The sequence below is a fragment of the Myotis myotis genome, unplaced genomic scaffold (assembly GCF_014108235.1).
Source record: "Myotis myotis isolate mMyoMyo1 unplaced genomic scaffold, mMyoMyo1.p scaffold_m19_p_2, whole genome shotgun sequence".
In the NCBI taxonomy this organism is placed as follows: domain Eukaryota; kingdom Metazoa; phylum Chordata; class Mammalia; order Chiroptera; family Vespertilionidae; genus Myotis; species Myotis myotis.
In genome coordinates, this window is record NW_023416324.1 from 75,617,766 (window position 1) to 75,638,896 (window position 21,131).

Here is a 21,131-nt window from a genome sequence, read left to right on the forward strand (position 1 = left end):
GAATTCAGAATGGACTTTAAGATAACTAAGTAATATATTAAAAAATACAAAAGAAAATATGAGGATTTCATTAGAAATCTCAAACCTATGAACAAGAATTAAGTTATAATTATAGAAGTTAAAAATAGACTAAAGTTTGAGATTTTATAGATAGTTTGACAGCAGGTTAAAAACAGATAACAGGCAATTAGTGAACTACAACAGTACTTCACAAACTTCGATGTATACACAAGTCACTGGAGATTCAGATTAAGATCAGCAATAGGACGAATAAATTGGGATTTACATGCAATGGAATACTATATAGCCATGAAAATGGAAAGGCAGCTACTTGTAAAAATACAGGGTGTCCCTAAAAATGTATACACACTTTAACAGCTGATAACTCAAAGTTTCATTGCTTTTCAGATTTAACTTATTTGAAATAATGGGTGAGACCAGACTAAGCTTTGAACAAAGAAAATTTATTCACTAGACTTTTTTATAGGAATACATAAAAGATAAGAGTTTATGGTACAAAACCAGCAACAGTTGACAACTGAGGGCACACAAATACTAAATGATACGATTCTTGATGTTTGCAATTCCATTGCTTCGCATTATCAGCAGTGACTGGACCAGGACAGTCATCAGTTTGAAAACAGATGTTGAGAAAAATAAATTATTCATTTCTGTAGATTCTTTTAAATTTTGAAAATGAAGTGCATGTTAATAAACACTGACTTTATAATGATTCAAAGTATGTATACAATTTTTGGGAAACCCTGTATTTTTTATCCTTGTATACAAGGAAACTTGTAAAATAAAAATGAAGAAAAGTTTGAGAAAACAAAGAATGATACTGACTTCTGTTTTACTGGGAAAAAGACACACACACATATATACATATATACATATGCATATAAACAATAAGCTTTGGGTTATACTTTTTAGTATTTATTCATGAAAGAATTTGAAGAAAATTAATGGCAGGGCACAATATTTTTTAGTTATTAGAAACAAAGTAGAAAATTTTCAGTTAAAAAATTCTACTTCCTCTTAAGGCTCTATGTTTTTCCATGTTTAGCTACTGAACGTAGAAACTAAATATTTGTTTGAGACTATTACTTTCTGGGGCATTCTGGGAAATAGTTTGCCTTTACTGGATCTCAAACTTTTTCACATTTATTTTGAGTCATCTTACTGTACTATATCTATGATCATGTAAGAATAAAATTATATTGTTTTATTGCAAAAACAACACATACCTGAGATAGATAAGTAGATAGATAGTAAACATCAAATCTATACCATGGAAAACATAGGAAAACCATAAGCATATTATGAAAGGGTCTCTTAAAAAGTAGTGTAAATATGATGCCTTCTTTGCTCACAGATATTTAAATATTGCCTGATTTTGAAACAACCAAGACTTTATTTTATAAACATAGGCAAATACTAGTAGTTAAAATGTTCTTTCCCAGTGTCACCAGAACCTTATTCTTGAAAAGAAAAAGAGGTGACACTTTAGTTGCCTAAGGTCATTTAACTTATCTAAGGTCCCCACCCTGACTCCAACTTGGAAAATTCTCCATCTTTTATAATGTAAGCCAAGTGTGCTAAGATAGGCAACACAGATGCATTTTTACAGCTATTGGCTAAATACAATACCTTACAGAAAACGATCTTACCACTTGTGCTGGAACTTGTTCCATTTTTGCAGCAGGAGTTCCTGGTCTTGGGTAAAACTGGTTAATAAAGAGGCTTGGAAATTTGTACTCTTCAACAAGTTTCACTGTTTCTTGAAAATCTTGATCTGTTTCTCCAGGAAAACCACAGATAATATCTGTAGCAATAGTTATTCCAGGAACTCTAAAAAATAATGAGACAAAAATGTAAAAACTCTATTGCAATCTATAACTACTGTACTTCCCTAATATTTTAAATACCATTGTTCCTTTTAGAATGAAATTTTACTTTCAGGAAAGAGATATTTGCAAATACTTTTAAAAGAGTCCTAAATACTAAGAATTTATGAAAAACAGTGGACCCCTGTCATCTGCAAGAGATACCCATTTTTAATTTTTTAAGATGTTTCTTTGTTTTCTATTTTAAGATACATATTCTACTATTTCTAGATTTACTTATTTTAATGTAATATTTACTGACTTCTCTATTAAGGTAAATGAGGATTTAGCTCTTTAAACTACTCTATCCCTCCCTTCACTATACAATCATGCACACTTTTTGGTGAAATTAATAGTATTTTCATTGGTATAACTGCAAAGATATTGTTCATTGCAGAGCCAACTGGTATACTATCATGAAGTTTCTTTTGTCACAATATTGAATTTTTCATAAAGTTAATAGCTGTTTCTTTTTAAAATTTTTTCCCAATATTCTAAATATTCTATGTATCTATGCTGATGTTTCCAGAAGCTCCATCAAGTCTATCAAAAACCAATACTATTTTCTAAACATTCAATATCTATAATAATAAAGGCATAATATGCAAATTGACCGAACAGCTGAACCACCATCCAGATGGCCTTCCAGATGAAGCCAGGGCTGCGAGGGCCAAGACAGTCGCTGGGGCTGCTGCCTCGGCCCAAGGCAGCTAGGGCTGCGAAGGCCTACTCTTGCACGAATTTTGTGCATCGGGCCTCTAGTATTATATAATTGACCAGTTCGATTCCACCCCCCATCCCCTCTAGAAATGCCACTCTTATTTTCTTCAAGTGTGTGTTGCATTTATAATAAAGCAGTTGTAATACTCGAATGCTACTCCTTGGTCTCCTTTTTTCAATCTAGTTTTTTTCCTGGATTCCATGTCCTCTTAATTCTTGATTATTCTATTCTCCATAATTTTGCAGGAGCATTCTTTCAGAAGTGTCATTAAAAAAGAGAGCTAACAAAATTTTGTTACTGTCCTAGGATGTCTGAACTCTCAATTCATGACTGATCGTGGCTATACATAGCACTCCAAAATGAAAAGTATTAGCCACCTGAATTTCATAATCTTCCCCCCTCCCTTTTTTTTTAAGCTGGAAAGGTTGATAAGGTGTCCAGATTTACTCTGAGGCACACTTCTTCATTTGTGCCCCACTATCTTTTTGAAAGCTTTTAGGATATTAAATTCATTCTTATTGATTTTAAATTTTATAATAGACCTTGCATTAGGTATTCAAGTTTTTGTACAGGATACAATCTAGAGAGTCATGTTCTTTAGGTCTATGTTCTTTTTAAAATCATTTCTTCTTTCTTTTTTTTAAAAAAATATATTTTTGTTGATTTCAGAGAGGAAGGGAGAGGGAAAGAGAGTTAGAAACATCAATGATGAGAGAGAATAACTCATTGGCTGCCTCCTTCATGATCCCTACAGGGGATAGAGCCTGCAACCTGGGCATGTGCCCTGACATGGCATTGACCTCCTGGTTCATAGGTTGACACTCAACCAATGAGCAACACTGGCTGGGCTAAAGCCATTTTTTTTGTCTCTGGGATGCCTCTCCTTCAAATGTTGAAATTGGTGAATTGAGTCTCTAAGCTTTTCCACTGCCATTTTCAATCTTTGTCCTTTTATTCCACTTTCTGGAAGATTTAGTTGATTTTATCTTCCAACTCTTTTATTGAAAAAATTTTAATTGAATATCATATTTTAAATTTCTCTCACTCTCCACACTTCCTTTTCAAAGCATAGCGATTTCATTTTAGAGATGTAACATATTTTCTTATTTCTGAGGATACCCAATTTTTTTTTACAGTTTTCCCTCTGCTCAATGCAATTATGTCTATTTCCTCCAGGTTTATTTTTTTATTTTTTATTTTGTCCCTCTCATTCATAGTTAAGGCTTTCCATCAATAAACAATTTTTGTTATCCTTTATTATTTAAAAGTAAATCACTAAACACTTTCCATTACAGAGTGGTTAGGTAAGCAAGCTGCCTTTGCTTTTGATAGGTCCAATGTTAGCATCTTAAAAATCATTCCTCTGTGGCTACTGAGTTTCTCAAGTATGCTACAATAGTTTATTGTGTACTAACAGTATGAGAACAACAAAATAACATCAACAGCATTCAAAATAGAATCAATAAAACAACAGGAAAAGTTTCAGATCACAGAATACCCAGCTATAAAGATTGTTCTACCACCTAAATGCAGTTCTATAAGAATGAATTGGACAGTTTATCTCACCAAGATATATTAAATATTTGGGGGTATAAGTGAGAACAAAAGAATGTAACAAGGGAAAAAATCAAATTACTGGATGCCTAATACAAGCAGCTTCATTATTCCATACCTACTTTGTATAATCCTTTGAAGCCTGTGTGAAAGAAGAATGATAAATTTATTTTAAAAAATATTTTCTTGATTCCTACTTAGTCTTATTTAGCTATCAATTTGGCTGAACTTTCATCAACAAGATAAGTTACAAAGACAGAAACTTTTCTCTGTGATGATAAATAGAAAAAGAGACAATATGCATAGAGAAAAATAAAATGGTATATTAAAAAACAATTTTTATTTTACTGTAATATAAAAACATATTTTCTTCATTAAGGGTGATTATTAAAATTATGTTGGAAAATCATAAAAACATATGCTTTTACAGTAAGCTACAGATAGTAAGACCATTTCCTATACTTATTAAAGCATGTGGAATAGAAAAATTATGTCCATTGCTTCAATTAGCTAATTTTTACACTTATAACTACTACTGAACAAAGGTAAAAGTAATGGATCACATTAGAAATGACAGAGAAGAGTCTATCTCTCCTAGGAAATTTTAAAAAAATCTTAGAAACTGTCTGTGAAATACTGCAGAAACAAAGACAATTCCTTATTGTCCTAGGCTGTGAGTTAGAATGAACTTGGCACTAGATTATGGGGTATTCCCACAGGAAAGTACCTTACTGATTTCTCCCCACCCCCCAATCCTTCTTGATCCAGGATAGTTGAGCTCAGTATTACGCAACACCTGCTTACTTTGGCTTCAAGGCCCACAGTGAAAAAGGAAAGACAAACCTTTGCACTAGTCATCATAAATGTTAAGGAAGGAAATGTCCAATGCGTGGATATATTTGATAATCTACACAACAAGTTGACTGATAACAGGGGAGAGAGCAGACCACCATGAATTAGTGAGAGACCTATGTTAGTCAGAACTTAAAACTAAAAGTAGTTTAATTGGTTTCAAAGTTTATAAGAATATAAACTGATTGCCTATAAATGTTTTCAAAGTAGAGACTGCATTTTAATATTTGATGAGGCTCATTTATTCATTAATTTTATATCTGCAAATGATGCTATATATGTTCTTAAAAATAATTCAGTTCCTTAACTGAACCAACAACAAAAAGCTCCTCATAATTACAGTGTTAATTTGCTCAGTAAATAATTCTCTACAGTATACGAGAAAATCAAATTTTGTAGTGAACCAAGTTCTAAATTACATATGCTTTAAGTGCTAAGAGGAAATTATATGAGGTGTAAAATACAATATTAATCCAAATATTTATTATGTTAATTATGACTAAATGCTGTTTTTGAGAAGCTTTGAATTTTCAAAATATTAAAAATATTAAAATGCATTTCCATGAATTTATTAAAACTGTGAGTCTAATGAATATAATTACTAGGTATTATGTGTTTTTAAAATTTAAAAGACCTTCTATATCTATATTTTCATAGTAGCATTAGAGAATAATTCTGAAAGAAGAATATAGAAATGTTTAATTATATTAAAGACAGACATTTTGATCCATTATTGTTTCTGACTTACACAAGCTATTTACTGGCAAAATGGGTTCATTAAATTACTTGGAAATGGAATTAATGAAAAAGATTCAAATTATGCATCTGCCTTGGCAGAAGCAGTGCTATGTATGATCAGTTAAGAAATCTATCAGGACATGTGAGGAGAGTACTACCTATTTGCTGGCCTGATGCTAGGATTTTTAAAAGCCCCAATATTTCCAGACTTATTTACCTTGAGTAAAACTACATATATCCCGTTCTATATTTGAAATACTATTAAAATGTAGTACTTTAATTCGTCTCAACATTTTCACTTGCAATTTGGTGTTACACTGGCAAATATAGGAAAAAGGCTGATTCTAGTTCATTCTTTAGATCAAAAAATTATTAGCTTCAAATTCCACATGTGAAAAAACTAAAAATAACATATATTCTATTACCTCAGAAAAAGAATCAGACCTATTAAAATTATTAGGCATAAACTAAACACATGGTTGAAAAATATATTTTAGTTCTATGGATATTAATTCCAGGACAATTACTCAATACTTTCAGGAAAAGCAAACTAGACAGAAGCAGGGGGGAAAATATCTTGAACTGAATGTAAATCAATATATCTAAATATATGGGATTCAACTGAAGCAGTGTTTAGAGAGAAATTTATAGATTTAAACATCTGTGTTAAATAATCTAAGCTTCCACCTCAAGAAGCTAAAAAAGAAGAGCAAAGTAGGACAAAGAAAGGAAATAAGGTACAAGAAGTCAATAAAATAGAAAATAGAGAACAAGTAAAGATGCCTCTTTATAAAACAACAAAATTACTAAACTACTAGCTAGAGCTGCTAGACTGAGAAGAAAAAGAAGACACAAATTACCACTTCAGGCATAAAGGAGACAGCACTATAGTCAGGATCAACACTAAAAGTATACTAAGATTAACTGACCATATATAAGGATGTTTACTATTATTTTTGGGCTCTCTATTCCATTCCATTGATCTATGTGTCCATTTTCTTTTCAGTACCATATTGTTTTGAATATTATAGCTTTGTAGTATAGTTTGAAATCAGGGAGCATGATCCTTCACTTTTGCTCTTTCTCAAGACTGCTTTGATCAGACAGAGAAAATTTAGAATTATGTTCTAGTTCTATGAAACAATTCATAGATATTTTGATGGGGACTGCATTGAATCTGTGGATTGCACTGGGGATTATGGACATTTTAACAATATTACTTCTTTCAATTCATGAAAATGATCTATCCATTTATTCATATCGTCTTTAATTTGCAGCCACTGTGGAAAACAGTATGGAGGTTCCTTAAAAAATAAAAAATAGAACTACCACAAAATCCTGCAATTCTACTTCTGGGTATTTATCCAAAGAAAACAAAAGCACTAATTTGAAGAGATATATGCACCCCAATATTCACTGCAGTATTATTTACAATAGTGAATATATGGAAGCAACCTAAGTGCCCATGAATAGATGAGTGGATAAAGATGATGTGGCATATATTGCACTTCTATAGTCACCCATAGATATGCCTTGTGGAACATAGGTTATTTTACGCTAAAGGCAACTGAGACCCTGTGGGCTCAAGAGAAACTTCTGCCCCTCTTTAATTACTCAGAAGAATTTAAATTAGAGGTCTTGTCCATAATAAGAGATTATCAGAGATAACCTTTTTTTGACTTATCTATAGGGCAGGGCAAACTACTAATTATTGAATATTTGCTCTTCTTATCATCCTGAAACAACCTTCTTCCTCTCTCATTCCCCAAGGTGCCTTACCTCATCCTTAGCTCAGAATGCCATACATACCTCATTTTAACTTACTGTGCCTGAACCTCTCTTGTATGTGGCATCTCTGACTCTCTCATTATGTGAGGTTCCCATACATACATATGAAATGAAATTTGGTTATTCTCTCTTGTTAATCTGTCTCATGTAGATTTAATTATTAGACGAGCTGATAAAACCTTCAAGGGTAGAAAAATGTTTTCTTTTTCTCACACAATACGTTCAATGGAATATTATTCAGCCATTAAAAAGAAGAAAATCCTGCCATTTGCAACAACATGGATACATCTAAAGGGTATTATGCTAAGTGAATTAAGTTAGAGAAAGACAAATGTGGTATGATTTCACTTATAAGTAGAATCAAAAAGTAAATAAACATACAAAACAAAACAGAAACCAATTCATAGATACAGGAAACAAACTGGTGGTTATCAGAGTGGGGAGAGGTAAGGGTGGGTAAAATAGGTGAAGGGGATTAAGAGATATAAACATCCAGTTACAAAATAAGTCATAGAGATATAATGTACAACATAAGGAATATAATTAATAATATTGTAGTAACTTTGTAAGGTGACAGATTGTAATTAAATTTATTGTGGGGATCATTTCATAATGTATATAAATATTGAATCACTATGATGAACACCTGAAACTAATAGGATTTTATACTTCAATTAGAGGCCCAGTGCACGAATTCGTGCATGGGTAGGATCCCTCGGCCTGGCTGGTGATCAGACTGATTGGGGCGGATTGGGACCGGCCAGCTGGGGGGAGGGACCACAGGAGGTTGGCCGGCCATGAGAGCTTGGCTGTGGGAGCGCACTGACCACCAGGGGGCAGCTCCTACATTGAGCATCTGCCCCCTGGTGGTCAGTTCGTTGTCATAGTGACCGGTAGGCAGGTGTTCAGTCAACTGGTCTTAACAGTCGCTTAGGCTTTTATATATATAAATTATATGTCCAAAGAGATACTAAGGGTAATGGGCAAATTTTTTGGAAGACATAATTTATAAAATGTGACTCAAGAAGAAATAGAAAATTTGATTAGTTATTTATCTACTACAAAAATTGAATTTGTAATTAAAAAATCTTGCCAACAAAAGAAAACAACACAGAACAACCCAGGCCCTGATGGCTTCCCTGGTGAATTCTATGAAACATTTAACAAAGAATAAAACTAGTTCTACAGAAACCATTTCAAAGATAGATGAGAAAGGGACTAATTTTATGAGTCCAGCAGTAGCCTATAGGAAAACAAGAGAAAGAAATTAGAAATAAATTCAAGACTAATATCCATTTTGAACACAGAGACAAAATTTCTTAACAAAATATTAGCAAACTGAACCCAGAAACATATAAAGAGGATTGCATATCTCAACCAAGTTTTTAATCACAGGGATACAAGGTTGGTTTGATATACAAATATCGATTAATGCAATAAACCATATTAAAAGAACGGAGTATTCTTAATAGATACAGAAAGCTAGGTTGACAATTCCAATGCCCATTCATGATAAAAACTCTCATGATAAAAAACAAGGAATAGGAGGAAACTACCTCAACCTGATAAAGGGTCTACAGCTATTATCACACTTATTGGTGAAATAGTGAATGCGTCCCCACTAAGATTTCTGTATCTTTTCAATTTGTCATATTACTGGAGGTTTTTCTCAGAATAGGTGAGTGAGAAAAATAATATAAATTTAAGGAGAAAGAATAGGACATTTTTGAATACATTTAAGACAATTTTCAGCAGTTTTAAATTTATTTTCATAATTTTATGAAACCTTCTCTTAAGGATCTTAGGCTGAAAACAGAAAAAGCACTAAAACATTTAGATAAGGTTGAAAAACCCTCCCTCCCTCCACCCATCCAGTTATGTCTCTAACTGTGGTATTCACTGTCTACCTAGAATCACTGAAAACTCCCCTCTGAAAATCATGAGAGGGTGGTATATATTTATACTATACATTTAAGGTAGCCATGCTTAAGATGAATACAGATTAAAGAAACACACAAAACAATGCCAATGCCAAGAATGCCCTTTCTTTATGTCAATCTAGGGTTTCTTTTCTTAGAGTCTGTGGACTCCCTAAAATTGCATCTAAAATTGTATGTATATATGTCAGAAAGAAGTGACCATTGTTTCATTCTGATTTGTAAAGCCTTCGGTGACCCAAATAAGAGTAGGAAACATTTCTGTGACTGCTTTTGAATCAGCAAAAAAAAAAAAAATAAATAAATAAAATAAAATATATATATATATATATATATATTAGGAAAAAATGGAAAATAGGCAATATTTGACAGTCTGTGTATTAGAGAAAGTTCATCTAACCAATGTGAGTGAAATTATCATCATGAGTCTAGCCGGCATGGCTCAGTGGTTGAGTGTCGACCTATGAACCAGGAGCTCATGGTTCAATTCCCAGTCAGGGCACATGCCCAGGTTGCCGGCTTGATCCCCAGTGTGGGCTGCGCAGGAGGCAGCCGGTCAATGATTCTCTCTCATCATTGATGTTTCTATGTCTCTCTCTCACCATCTCCTTTCCTCTCTGAAATCAATAAAAATATATTTTTAAAAAATTATCATCATGGCAAGGGTAGATTTAATAGAATCTGAAAGTTGAATCATAAGATATTCTTGTTGTATTTGTTGGTTTTGGGGGTTGTTTTGGGGTTTTTTTGCAAATCAAAAATGGTCAGGTATCACCAATTTCATAAATTTTAACCTAATAGAAAATCAGTAATATAAAATGAGTCCCACTCTGTCCATTACTTGAGAGAGAGAACACTGGTGTTATTCTTGCTGTCTCTTAGCCTCACACGCATATATGTACAGCAGGTAATATGGGGCTAGAAGTCTCAAAAGTCCATTTGGTTCCTTTGGCAGTGGCTTCCCATTAGGTCCCATTAGGAGATCAGAAGGTGAGAGCAGAAAGAAGCTGATGGGGTCTGGAAGTGGTTACCTTCTGTTTCTGAGGCAGCAATACCACAATCCTTGCTCCTAGATTCCAGTAACACAACCTCTTCTTTTTGTTCCCTTAGCCCGAGTGGCAGTGACTGCTTTCAGCAGTTATTATTCTCTGGTTACCTCAACTCCCAATCTCTACTTTTAAAAATATTCTATATAGTAAATTTCCTACATTAAATAACATCTGGTAGAAATACCACACATAGCTTTTCTTCCTAACAGGACACTAATCAAAACAATCAACGTCACCAGTGCACACATTTACTACCTTAAAGAGATCACAGTTACACAGACCAAATTCTTTTAGAATAAAGTAATAAAGTTGGAAATAAATGGTAGAAAGATAGATTAAAAAAAAAACCAACACTATTTGTTTGGAAGCTAAATACAATAAGAATACAAATGCATTCCTAGAAATGAATAGCCATGATCTTTTTCAAAGTAGAACTCAAATTTCTGACCTTTTGAGAGAAATTTAAAAGAAATTATTTTCAAATAGTAACCAAAATCTACTTCCTAACATAAAATTCACTTATTAACTTTAAGTGATATTTATAATCAAAGATAGCTTTTCAAGGACTCCTCATGAAAAAAATTTAGTAGCAATTAGTTTTTTAAAACTATTCCCTCTCTTTAAAAGTAATAAAATGATTTTTATTAAGCTAAAAAAATCCAGATGACTTATTTAGTTTAAATTTGGTACAATTTTATATTTTTGAAGTAAAAAATTAGTATGTATGGGACAGGGAAAGAGAGAAGAATATGGATAAAATGTAAAAAGATTTGCTAAAGCTTTGGAAATTTCTGGATATCCTGAGAAATCAGAATCTAAAATGGCAAAAAAATAACTGTTACATACATGTAATAAAAACTGGACAAGTATATGGGAAACATGTTTCTAAAATGCAAAAGGAAAAATGGGTGTCAAATAAGCCAAAAATAAGAGAGGGACCAACCAGAAGCAGATACTACCAGACAATGTGGTGTCACCCATTACATTCCTAAACCTGCTATAAACCCAAAATATACAGTTTGACTTTAAGCAAAAATCAAAAGAATTATCACTATTAAAAATTAAATAAATACTATGTAGAGTGTTTTTTAACCTATAACGCTATGCTTGTATTCCACAGCGAATATTTGGAAATAAGCACAAAGCCTTACATAAGACCAAATATATTGCTTTAAAGATTAAATATAAGCATACTGAATAATATTGTTATAACATTTAAAAAGAAACCATATTAAAATTCACAGAATTTTGCACATCTGTTATTAAGATCATTTTATGATATTGCTGGTTAAAGTGAAGGTATTTACTATCTATGGTACTGTTAACATAATTCTTATATGAGTTTTTCTGTTTCTATGGTAACATGAATTATAAGGTTCAATGAAGCCAGATTCAGTAATGTGTAGTTTTCTGTTATTCAAGGTGAAAAGGAAATGAAACATTTCTAACATTCATAAACTGCAGCAAATGTCTGAATTCCATTTAGCGATAAGACGATAATTACTAAAGTAATTAGAATTCTTCCTGGATGGAATTATTTTGCACACAGTGGAAATTTAGACTTGGGAATGAAAGCAGGGGCCAGAGTATATTCAGCATCAGTAATTAATTACAACCAAAACGAATATGCTATTCTGATACCTTGGAACAGACTATACCTTCTGTCTACTTCTGCTACAATATGAAAGAAACTGGTCCCCCACCCCCATCCCTTAAGTCAGAAATATAGAGTGGGTGAAATCATTTTATTCAAAAGAAAATCCAATTACAGAAATAATCAACTTTTCCCTCTTGCTTTATTTTTTTTTTTTCATATTTGAAAGGGCATTCACATTAGCAGAACCAATTAAATGAATATCAGGACAGGGCAAAAACTACAAACTTGGACAAGTTTCCTAATCTTTTAAAATTAAACTCTGGGAAAAAAACAAAAAAACAAAAACACTTATGGAAATTTTAGAGACTCAAAACCAGATCATAGCATTCTTTAAAGGGACAGCATAATTGGAAGGTAACTAAACATGGGGTCTCAGGAAGAATAATTATAAAGTTGTTCAATCATAATGCCTCTAATATCCAGTCCACTACAAGTAAAAAATTAGGCAATTTTTACTTTTTTTTTTTTTTTTTAAATATATTTTATTGATTTTTTACAGAGAGAAAGGGAGAGAGATAGAGAGTTAGAAACATCGATGAGAGAGAAACATCGATCAGCTGCCTCTTGCACATCTCCTACTGGGGATGTGCCCGCAACCCAGGTACATGCCCTTGACCGGAATCGAACCTGGGACCTTTCAGTCCGCAGGCCGAGGCTCTATCCACTGAGCCAAACCGGTTTCGGCGGCAATTTTTACTTTTAATGGGAGTGTTGTCATCATCAAGATATGGTAGTCAGAGTTATTACATTTCATATCTTACGCTATCCTAAGATGTAATGTGTATAGTACCGTAGACATAATGCTGAAAAAAAATACACATGCAGAAAGAGCATGCGAGTATGGGAGTGCCTGCCCCAGAAGCCATCAAATCAAAACGCAGAATTATTCACAATTACTTTCTTTATTCCTTATTAGTTGAACGTATGTGTTATTTAAATTCAGTTTACGCTAAAAACTAGATCAAGGGTTGGCAAACTATGGCTTATGGGCCAAATTCAGCCACTGCCTCTTTTAGTAAATAAAGTTTTATTGGAACACAGCCACACCCATTCATTTATATAGTGGCTATGCTGCTTTGGCTGTAAGAGCAGAGTTAAATAATTATGACAGTTGCAACAGAGATTGTTTACACAAAGCCAAAAGCATTTATTATCTTCAGAGAATCTAACAAAGTGGGCCCATGACTGAGTTTTGTTAATACTCCCAAGGACACCCGAACTGAGTTTGAGGGGACAGTGGCATATGATGCTCTCCAAAATGTAGCCCTAAATCAACCTTTCCATTGTCACGGAATTCTCAATGATATGATTCAAATCAGAATACTTCCTCCCTGAGCAAACCATGGTCCACAATCTATTAGCGCCTATCCACACTATTCATCCCCTGTGGCCACCTCTCTGATGAAAATTTTCCTGATTTTCTCTCCGCATCTCAACTCATTCAAGTTCTTCCTTTACACCTCTGATGATGGCCCTCTATGTCCTGCTGGCACCTTTCACATTTGTTTGTCTTAAGCCTCCTAGTAAATCACAAATGCCTGGTGGACTAGGGTGGGGCCATATTCATATGCTTACCCTGCAGCAATGAGGCGACAGCCACAGAGCTAGCTGAGGCTCAGTAAAGGTGCTTATTGAATTTAAGGTGACGAGCAAGGGAGAACCGGGAAACCGATAGGGGCAGTGAATAAATGAACAATAAGGCAACAGACCTGATTCACACCTTCTAATGATTAATCCCTGTGTTGACTAATACGAGTATCAGCATTCTACTTTAATGTCCAAGAAGTGTGCTGGCAGCCCTAATCTGTCTGGCAGGGGAAGAGCTGGGTGACCCGAGGCTCTGTGACAGGCTTCTCTCTGGGCTAAAGGCCGCTGGGCTGGCTTGTCGTGCTTACAATGAGGGTATCACTTCTCAAATGAGTACTTAAAAATAAAATTGTATTAGTTAAGTTTTTTTTTTTCACCTTAAATTCATATATTTAGAAAAATTAGAATACTGACACAGGGTGAAAGATTATTTTAAATAACCTGAGGTCCTTTGCAGCTTTCAATTTAATTGGGGGAAAGGGGTCTAAGCTGGAATCCTTGAAGTTGAAGCAAGAGTTATGAGACTCAAAGAGTTTTCATTCCAATTTTTCATTACAGTTGCTCCCTTCTATTTTTGAAGATAGGTCCCATCATTCAAAAACTGCTTATTAACTGGATGGTATGTTCTTGGCAACGTTCTAGCTAGTCAACATCTATGAGGGCTGCTATGGCAGAGAGGCAGCAAGTGGCCCGGAGTCCTTTCCATACGAAACCTCATGCAACATGTGTGTTCATTAGACACGGCAGCCTTTATGTGAAGGGCCTGCCACCTTTTATGACACTGCCTGTTGGATTGCCTTTTGGCCCAAATCTCTACCTCTGAGATGGCAATTCTGTTATGTCTCACCCACGCCTGGCTGTCCTGTCAGCTGGGTCCACAGCCACACAGCACTGCCTGAGACCTGCAAACACTCCCAGGCTCTTCCTGAATGTGAGGAGCCCAATTAGTTCTTGCCACACAGCAGTCCCTGGAGGCCGCCTGCTTCTGACACAGCTGGCTCGGCAACACTGGGACACTGGGCATTGCTTTCATGCTGGTGGTGGCCGATCCTAAACCAAGAACAAAGCCACCACATCAGGAATCATCAGGACGCTACAGCAACCCCCAAAGTCATCGTTTATGGAAGGAAACAAGTGAACCAATCACACGTGAACTAGCTCAGTATCGGGTTGATACTGTGGCATTTTCTGCCACCAGCCTCTGTGAGCCTCCCTGAGAGCTCACCCTGTGCTAGACACACTTTCAAGTGCTCTTCATATACAGACACATGTACCCCCAAGGCAGCTAATGAGACAAGTACTATTTTCTCCATTTTATAGATGTGGTAGGGAAAGCACAGAGAGAGTATGTACCTTGCCTAAGGTCACATAGCAATAAGCAGTAGAGTCTGGATCTGAATCCTAATTGTCTGGTTTCAGAGTCTGTGATCTTGCATGCCTCCCACTGACGAGGACAGTGTGTATCAAGTAGATACACACTTGCTCCCAAAAGGCCTGTTTTTAGACACAAGAATATCAGGCGTCATCATGAAGCCACTAGTTTGAGACACTCATTTAGAAGCATGAGTGTCATCTCATGATTCCTTAACTACTAAATATCAGAAAGACCCACGTCACACGATCTTTTCAGCCATTCCTCAGTTGTTTGATGATTACCCTTTGTTAAAGGACAAGGACGCTGGGATTAGGTCGTTTGTCCATGGTTACAGAGCTGGTGAACAGGAGAGGAAGCAGGGGTTGTGTGTTCTGACTCCTCATGCTTTACTCATGTGCTTCTCCTTTTATCCAAGGAAAAGAAATGCAGGAAAAAATCCTCACCAGATACCGCACGAGAGCTCAGATCTTATCACACACATTCTCACTGGTGCCAAAATTACAGAAAGAGAGATAGGATCCCCTGAGACTAGAAACATTAATAGACATAACTAGCCCTTGGCTCAGAGAGGCAGTGAGAAAACAAAAAATCTTGTTAATTTTTAACACTTCATATCATGTCCCCAACCATGCAAGGTCTAGGAAGTAGCCCTGATTACATCATTGTCAGCAAACACATCGCAGGAATTTAGATAACTATGTGGTGCTTGACACCAAATCCTGGGCAGTTCACAGCCTGGCACAAAACCAAAGTATCTCTGTCTTTCACATAATTCAGATCCAATTAATGGCTATAGAGACCCACAAAGATACACATGCTGATATTCTTTTTTCTATGCTATTTCACAGACATCAAAACAGCCCTGCGAGGAGGGGGTGACATGTCTACTGTGCAGAGGTTCAGAAAGGTGAAGTATTTGCACAGAGGAAACAGAATTTGAACACTCGCCACTGCCTCTCAAACTTGCTAAACTGAGTAATTCCCAAGCACGACAGCCCATTCAAGAGGGCTATGATTTAGAGAGAAACAAAGGACAAATATTTGTCTGTGACCACCAATGTAGCAAGTGTGTAAATGTGTGATGCTGTCTACTAGATAGGCATCAAGGTACTAAGTTCTACGAGATGAAAGCCTGATTTAAAAACAATTTGAATCAACTCAACCAAAGATAACTGAATACCTACAAGTTAGAGTACAAGAAATGGAATCAGAGTATACCGTGGGTTGCACAGAATTTACAGCCACCAGTGGAGGTAAACAATGACAAGCTCAATAGCATACAAAGGTGAAGGTGGCCCTAGCCATTTTGACTCAGTAGATAGAGCGTCGGATCCTGGACTGAAGGATCCCGGGTTCAATTCCAATCAAGGTTAGGTACCTCAGCTGCAGGCTCGATCCATGGCCAGGACCCTTGTGGGAGACAACCAATCAATGTGTGTCTCTCTCTCACATCGATGTTTATCTCTCTGTCTCTCCCCCTCCCTTCCATTCTTGCTAAAAATCAATGGGAAAATATCCTCTGGTGAGGATTAACAAAACAACAACAACAAAAAGGTAAAAGGTGGGATAAGAGGGGGTGGAGGAAGAAATGGGACTATGAGCCTTAGAGAAGATGAAACTAGGAAAAACACCTTACGGGGAGTGGGAGGTGAGGAGAGAAAAGACACACACAAAAAAGCTGCAAAGGTTTGTGGACATGACAAGATACAGAGCCGCAGGTTGCCACCTCCTCATGTAGAATCTGCTGAAATTAACTGCAACAAAATGTAACATCACTAGAATTTATATTCCACTTCAGTCTAAGTGTGTAGCTCCAATCACAGCAACTGCTTCCTTTAGCAAACAGCTTTAACAAAATCAATTTCTGATCAAAAAAGAAAATGAAGAAACCCCAGGTGGTAAAATACAAGTAACGACTATTTCATCAGAGCTGAAGTCCAAGACACAGGGCTACGTTGTCCATGACAACAGGCTTCCTGCACAAAGCCACCTCCTCCTGATGACAAAGGCACAGGGTCCAGGCAGCCCTGAATAAGAGTAGTTCTTAATTGCATGATGATCCTTTTATAAAATGTGTATATAAATAAGGAAAATCACAAGAAAATGACACCAAGAGAGCAAAATGCAGAGGCAGGTACTACCACTAAAGCAAGGATGATGAATGGAATAGTTTCCAGATGTATGAAAGGGCAAAGCAAATCGAGAAATTGTGGACATGACAGACTCTTAAGAGATCTTAACATGCTCTATGAAAGGGGGGAGGGCAGTCTGCATGTGGCTCTAGGAGTCCTGCCAAGGAAGTATCCACAGGAAAGTAAAAACAGGATGAATACTCTAGCATGCACATCTGGAGGCTGAAAGAATCTTATTTTTTTAAAAAAATATATTTTTATTGATTTTAGAGAAGAAGGGAAAGGAAGAGAGAGATAGAAACATTAATGAATGAAAGAGAATCATCGATTGGCTGTCTCCTGCAAACCCCACGCTGGGGATTGAGCCCGCACCCGGGCATGTGCCCTGACCGGGAATCGAACCGTGACCTCTTGGTTCATAGGTGGACACTCAACCACTGAGCCACGCTGGTCGGGCTGCAGGAATCTTAATGTTCACATAGCTCACCCCTATATTGAAATCATTTTTGTAAAATGTGGAGAGAGAAGTCACTTGGGCTTTGATGTCTTCCCAAGGAAAATTCAATTCAATCAACATTATTAATGAACTTGATAAGCAATATAATCAATATGTTATTTAATAAATATCATAGAAGGTAGGCCTCTATGCCCTAGTACTATGCTATATGAAGAGTTATATGCTACACCTGCCTTCAAAGTCCACAGAGATAACAGGTATTCACCACTAGTGGCAGAATATTAGCAGTTACAGAAAACACTTACATAGCATATTGCACCAGGCAAGATTCTAAGTGCTTTCCATATATTAACTCATTTAATTCTCAAATATTCCTGTCAGACACTCCTATCATCTCCATTTTACAGATGAGGACACTGAAGCTGAGAAAGGTTAAATAGCTTCCACCAGGTCAGTTAGCTAGGAGTCCCCCTTATCTGTGGTTTCACATTCTGTGGTTTCAGTTACCCACAACTCATGCGTTTTAAATTGTGTGCCATTATGAGCAGCATGATCAAGTCTCACATCACTCTGCTCCATCCCACCCAGGACGTGAACCATCTTCAGTTCAGCATCTCCACACTGCAGGGGCTCCCCGCCTGATAGTCACCTAGTAGCCTCCTTGGATATCAGATCATCTGACTTGGCATCCCAGTGCTTGTGTTCAGGTAACCTAAGCTGTGAGAGTAGTGCTGCTGGATATGCCAAAGAGAAACTGCAAAGTGCTTCCTTTCAGTGAAAAGTGAGTACAGTACAATATGGTATTGTGAGAGAGACCACCTTCACATAACTGTGATTACAGTATCTTGTTATACTTGTCTTATATTATTACTAGAGGCCTGATGCATGAAATTTGTGCAAGAGTAGGCCTTCCTCCCCCCAGCTGCCGGCACCAGTTTCCCTCTGGCACCCGGGACCCGGGTTTCCCTCCGACTGCTGGCAGGCACCCAGGACCCGGGCTTCCTTCACAGCCCTGGCTTTGTCCGGAAGAATGTCCAGTCTAACTAGCATATTACACCTTTATTATTATAGATTGTTGTTAATCCCTTATTGTGCCTAATATACATATTAAACTTTGTTATGAATATGTATTTAGGACAAATGACAGATGTATAGGGTTCAGTACTATCTGCCGTTTCGGGTATTCGCGGGGTATCTTGGAGCATTCCCCCATGATTAAGGGGGTACTCTTGTGTGAGAACTACGATGTGAACCCAGATTTCTTGGTCCCAAATCCTGAGCTCTTCACTCAGAGTTCCTATCTCTTGATAAATAACTATAATGAAGGCCCGATGAATAAGTGCTCCATGAGCATTGTGAACGAATCCCACGGTAATGCAGTGCAGAGGGGAAAGATACACAGGAAGCCTTCAGGAAAGTGGCATAAGAACTCACACGACAGAGGCAAACGGAGTATGGCAGTGTTATCCAATAAGAACACAATGTGAGCGACATGTCATTTTAAGGTTTTTAGTCGTTACATTAAAAAAAGAAACAAATGAAATGAACAATATTTTATTTAACCAGATATACACAAATGGTATTGTTTCAGCAGGCAATCAATATAAAAATTAATGATATGTATTTTATTTTATTTATTGTCTAAAGTTTTACATATGCCTCCTTTTTCCCCAACTGACATCCCCCCTCAGCCATTCCCACCCCAGGGAAGCCCCCACTGCCCCAGTGTCTGTGTCCATTGGTTAAGCTAATATGCATGCATACAAATCCTTTGGTTGCTCTCTAACCACCCCCCTACTCCCCTGCCATTTGTCTCTGGATTTATTCTTGTTCATCAAATTATGTTAATCATTATATCCCACATATGAGTGAGATCATGTGATATGTATCTTTCTCCAACTGGCTTATTTTGCTTAATATAATGCTCTCCAGTTCCGTCCATATTGTTGCAAATGATAAAAGTTCCTTCTTTTTTATAGCAATAGTATTCCATTGTGTAGATGTACCACAGCTTTTTTTTGTGTTTTTTTTTTTTGTTTAAAGTGTTACAAATAGTATTACATATGTCTTTTTTTTCTCCAATTGGCCTTCCAGCCTCCCCTACCCCCTGGCACATGTCCTCACCCCCCTCACAGTGTCTTGTGTCCATTGGTTATGCTTATATGCATGCATACAGGTCCGTTGGTTGATCTCCTACCCCCCACCCCTCAACTCTCCCCAGCCTTCCCACTGTAGTTTGATAGTCTGTTTAATGCTTCTCTGCCTTTGTATCTATTTTTGTTCATCAGTTTATGTTTTTTTTTATTATCCATAAATGAGTGAGATCATGTGGTATTTTTCTTTCACTGACTGTCTTATTTCACTTAGCATAATGCTCTCCAGTTCCATCCATGCTGTTGCAAATGGTAAGAATTCCTTCTTTTTTTATAGCAATGTAGTATTCCATTGTGTAGATGTACCACAGTTTTCTAATCCACTCATCTGCTGATGGGCACTTAGGTTGTTTCCAAATCTTAGCTATGGTAAATTGTGCTGCTATGAACATAAGGGTGCATATATCCTTTCTGATTGGTGTTTCTGTTTTTTTGGGATATATTACTAGAAGTGAGATCACTGGGTCAAATGGCAGTTCCATTTTTAATTTTTCGAGGAAAACGCCATACTATTTTCCACAGTGGCTGCACCAGTCTGCATTCCCACCAGCAGTAAAGGAGGGTTCCTTTTTCTCTGCATCCTCTCCAGCACTTGCCATTTGTTGATTTGTTGATGATAGCCATTCAGACAGGAGTGAGGTGGTACCTCATTGTTGTTTTGATTTGCATCTCTCGGATGATTAGTGACTTTGAGCATGATTTCATATGTCTCTTGGCTTTCTGAATGTCCTCTTTCAAAAAGTGTCTATTTAGATCCTTTGTCCACATTTTTTAATCCACTCATCTGCTGATGGGCACTGAGGTTATTTCCAAATCTTAGCTATTATAAATTGTGTTGCTATGAACATAGGGATGCATACATCCTTTCTGATTGGTGTTTCTGGTTTTTTGGGATACTGTCCTAGAAGTGGGATCACTGGGTCAAATGGGAGTTCCATTTTTAACTTTCTGATGAAACTCCATACCATCTTCCACAATGGCTGCACCAGTCTGCATTCCTATCAGCAGTGCATGAGGGTTCCTTTTTCCTCCACATCCTTGCCAGCACTTGTCCTTTGTTGATTTGTTGATGATAGCCATTCTGACAGGTGTGAGGTGGTACCTTATTGTTGTTTTGATTTGCATCTCTTGGATGATTAGAGACTTTGAGCATGTTTTCATATGTCTCTTGGCTTTCTGAATGTCCTCTTTCAAAAAGTGTCTATTTAGGTCCTTTGCCCATATTTTGGATTGGATCGTTTATCT

General features: G+C 36.4%; 1 protein-coding gene across 2 annotated transcripts in view; it reads right to left on the reverse strand.

The window, feature by feature from the left end:
• The window catches only part of CDKAL1 (CDK5 regulatory subunit associated protein 1 like 1), a 686,928-nt gene that overhangs the window by 170,115 nt on the left and 495,682 nt on the right, over positions 1-21,131 (reverse strand). For both annotated transcript variants that reach the window (XM_036348426.1, XM_036348425.1), the window contains one exon: positions 1,671-1,851. In XM_036348426.1, the coding sequence (XP_036204319.1) occupies positions 1,671-1,851 (181 nt within the window). The remainder of the gene's footprint in view (positions 1-1,670; positions 1,852-21,131) is intronic.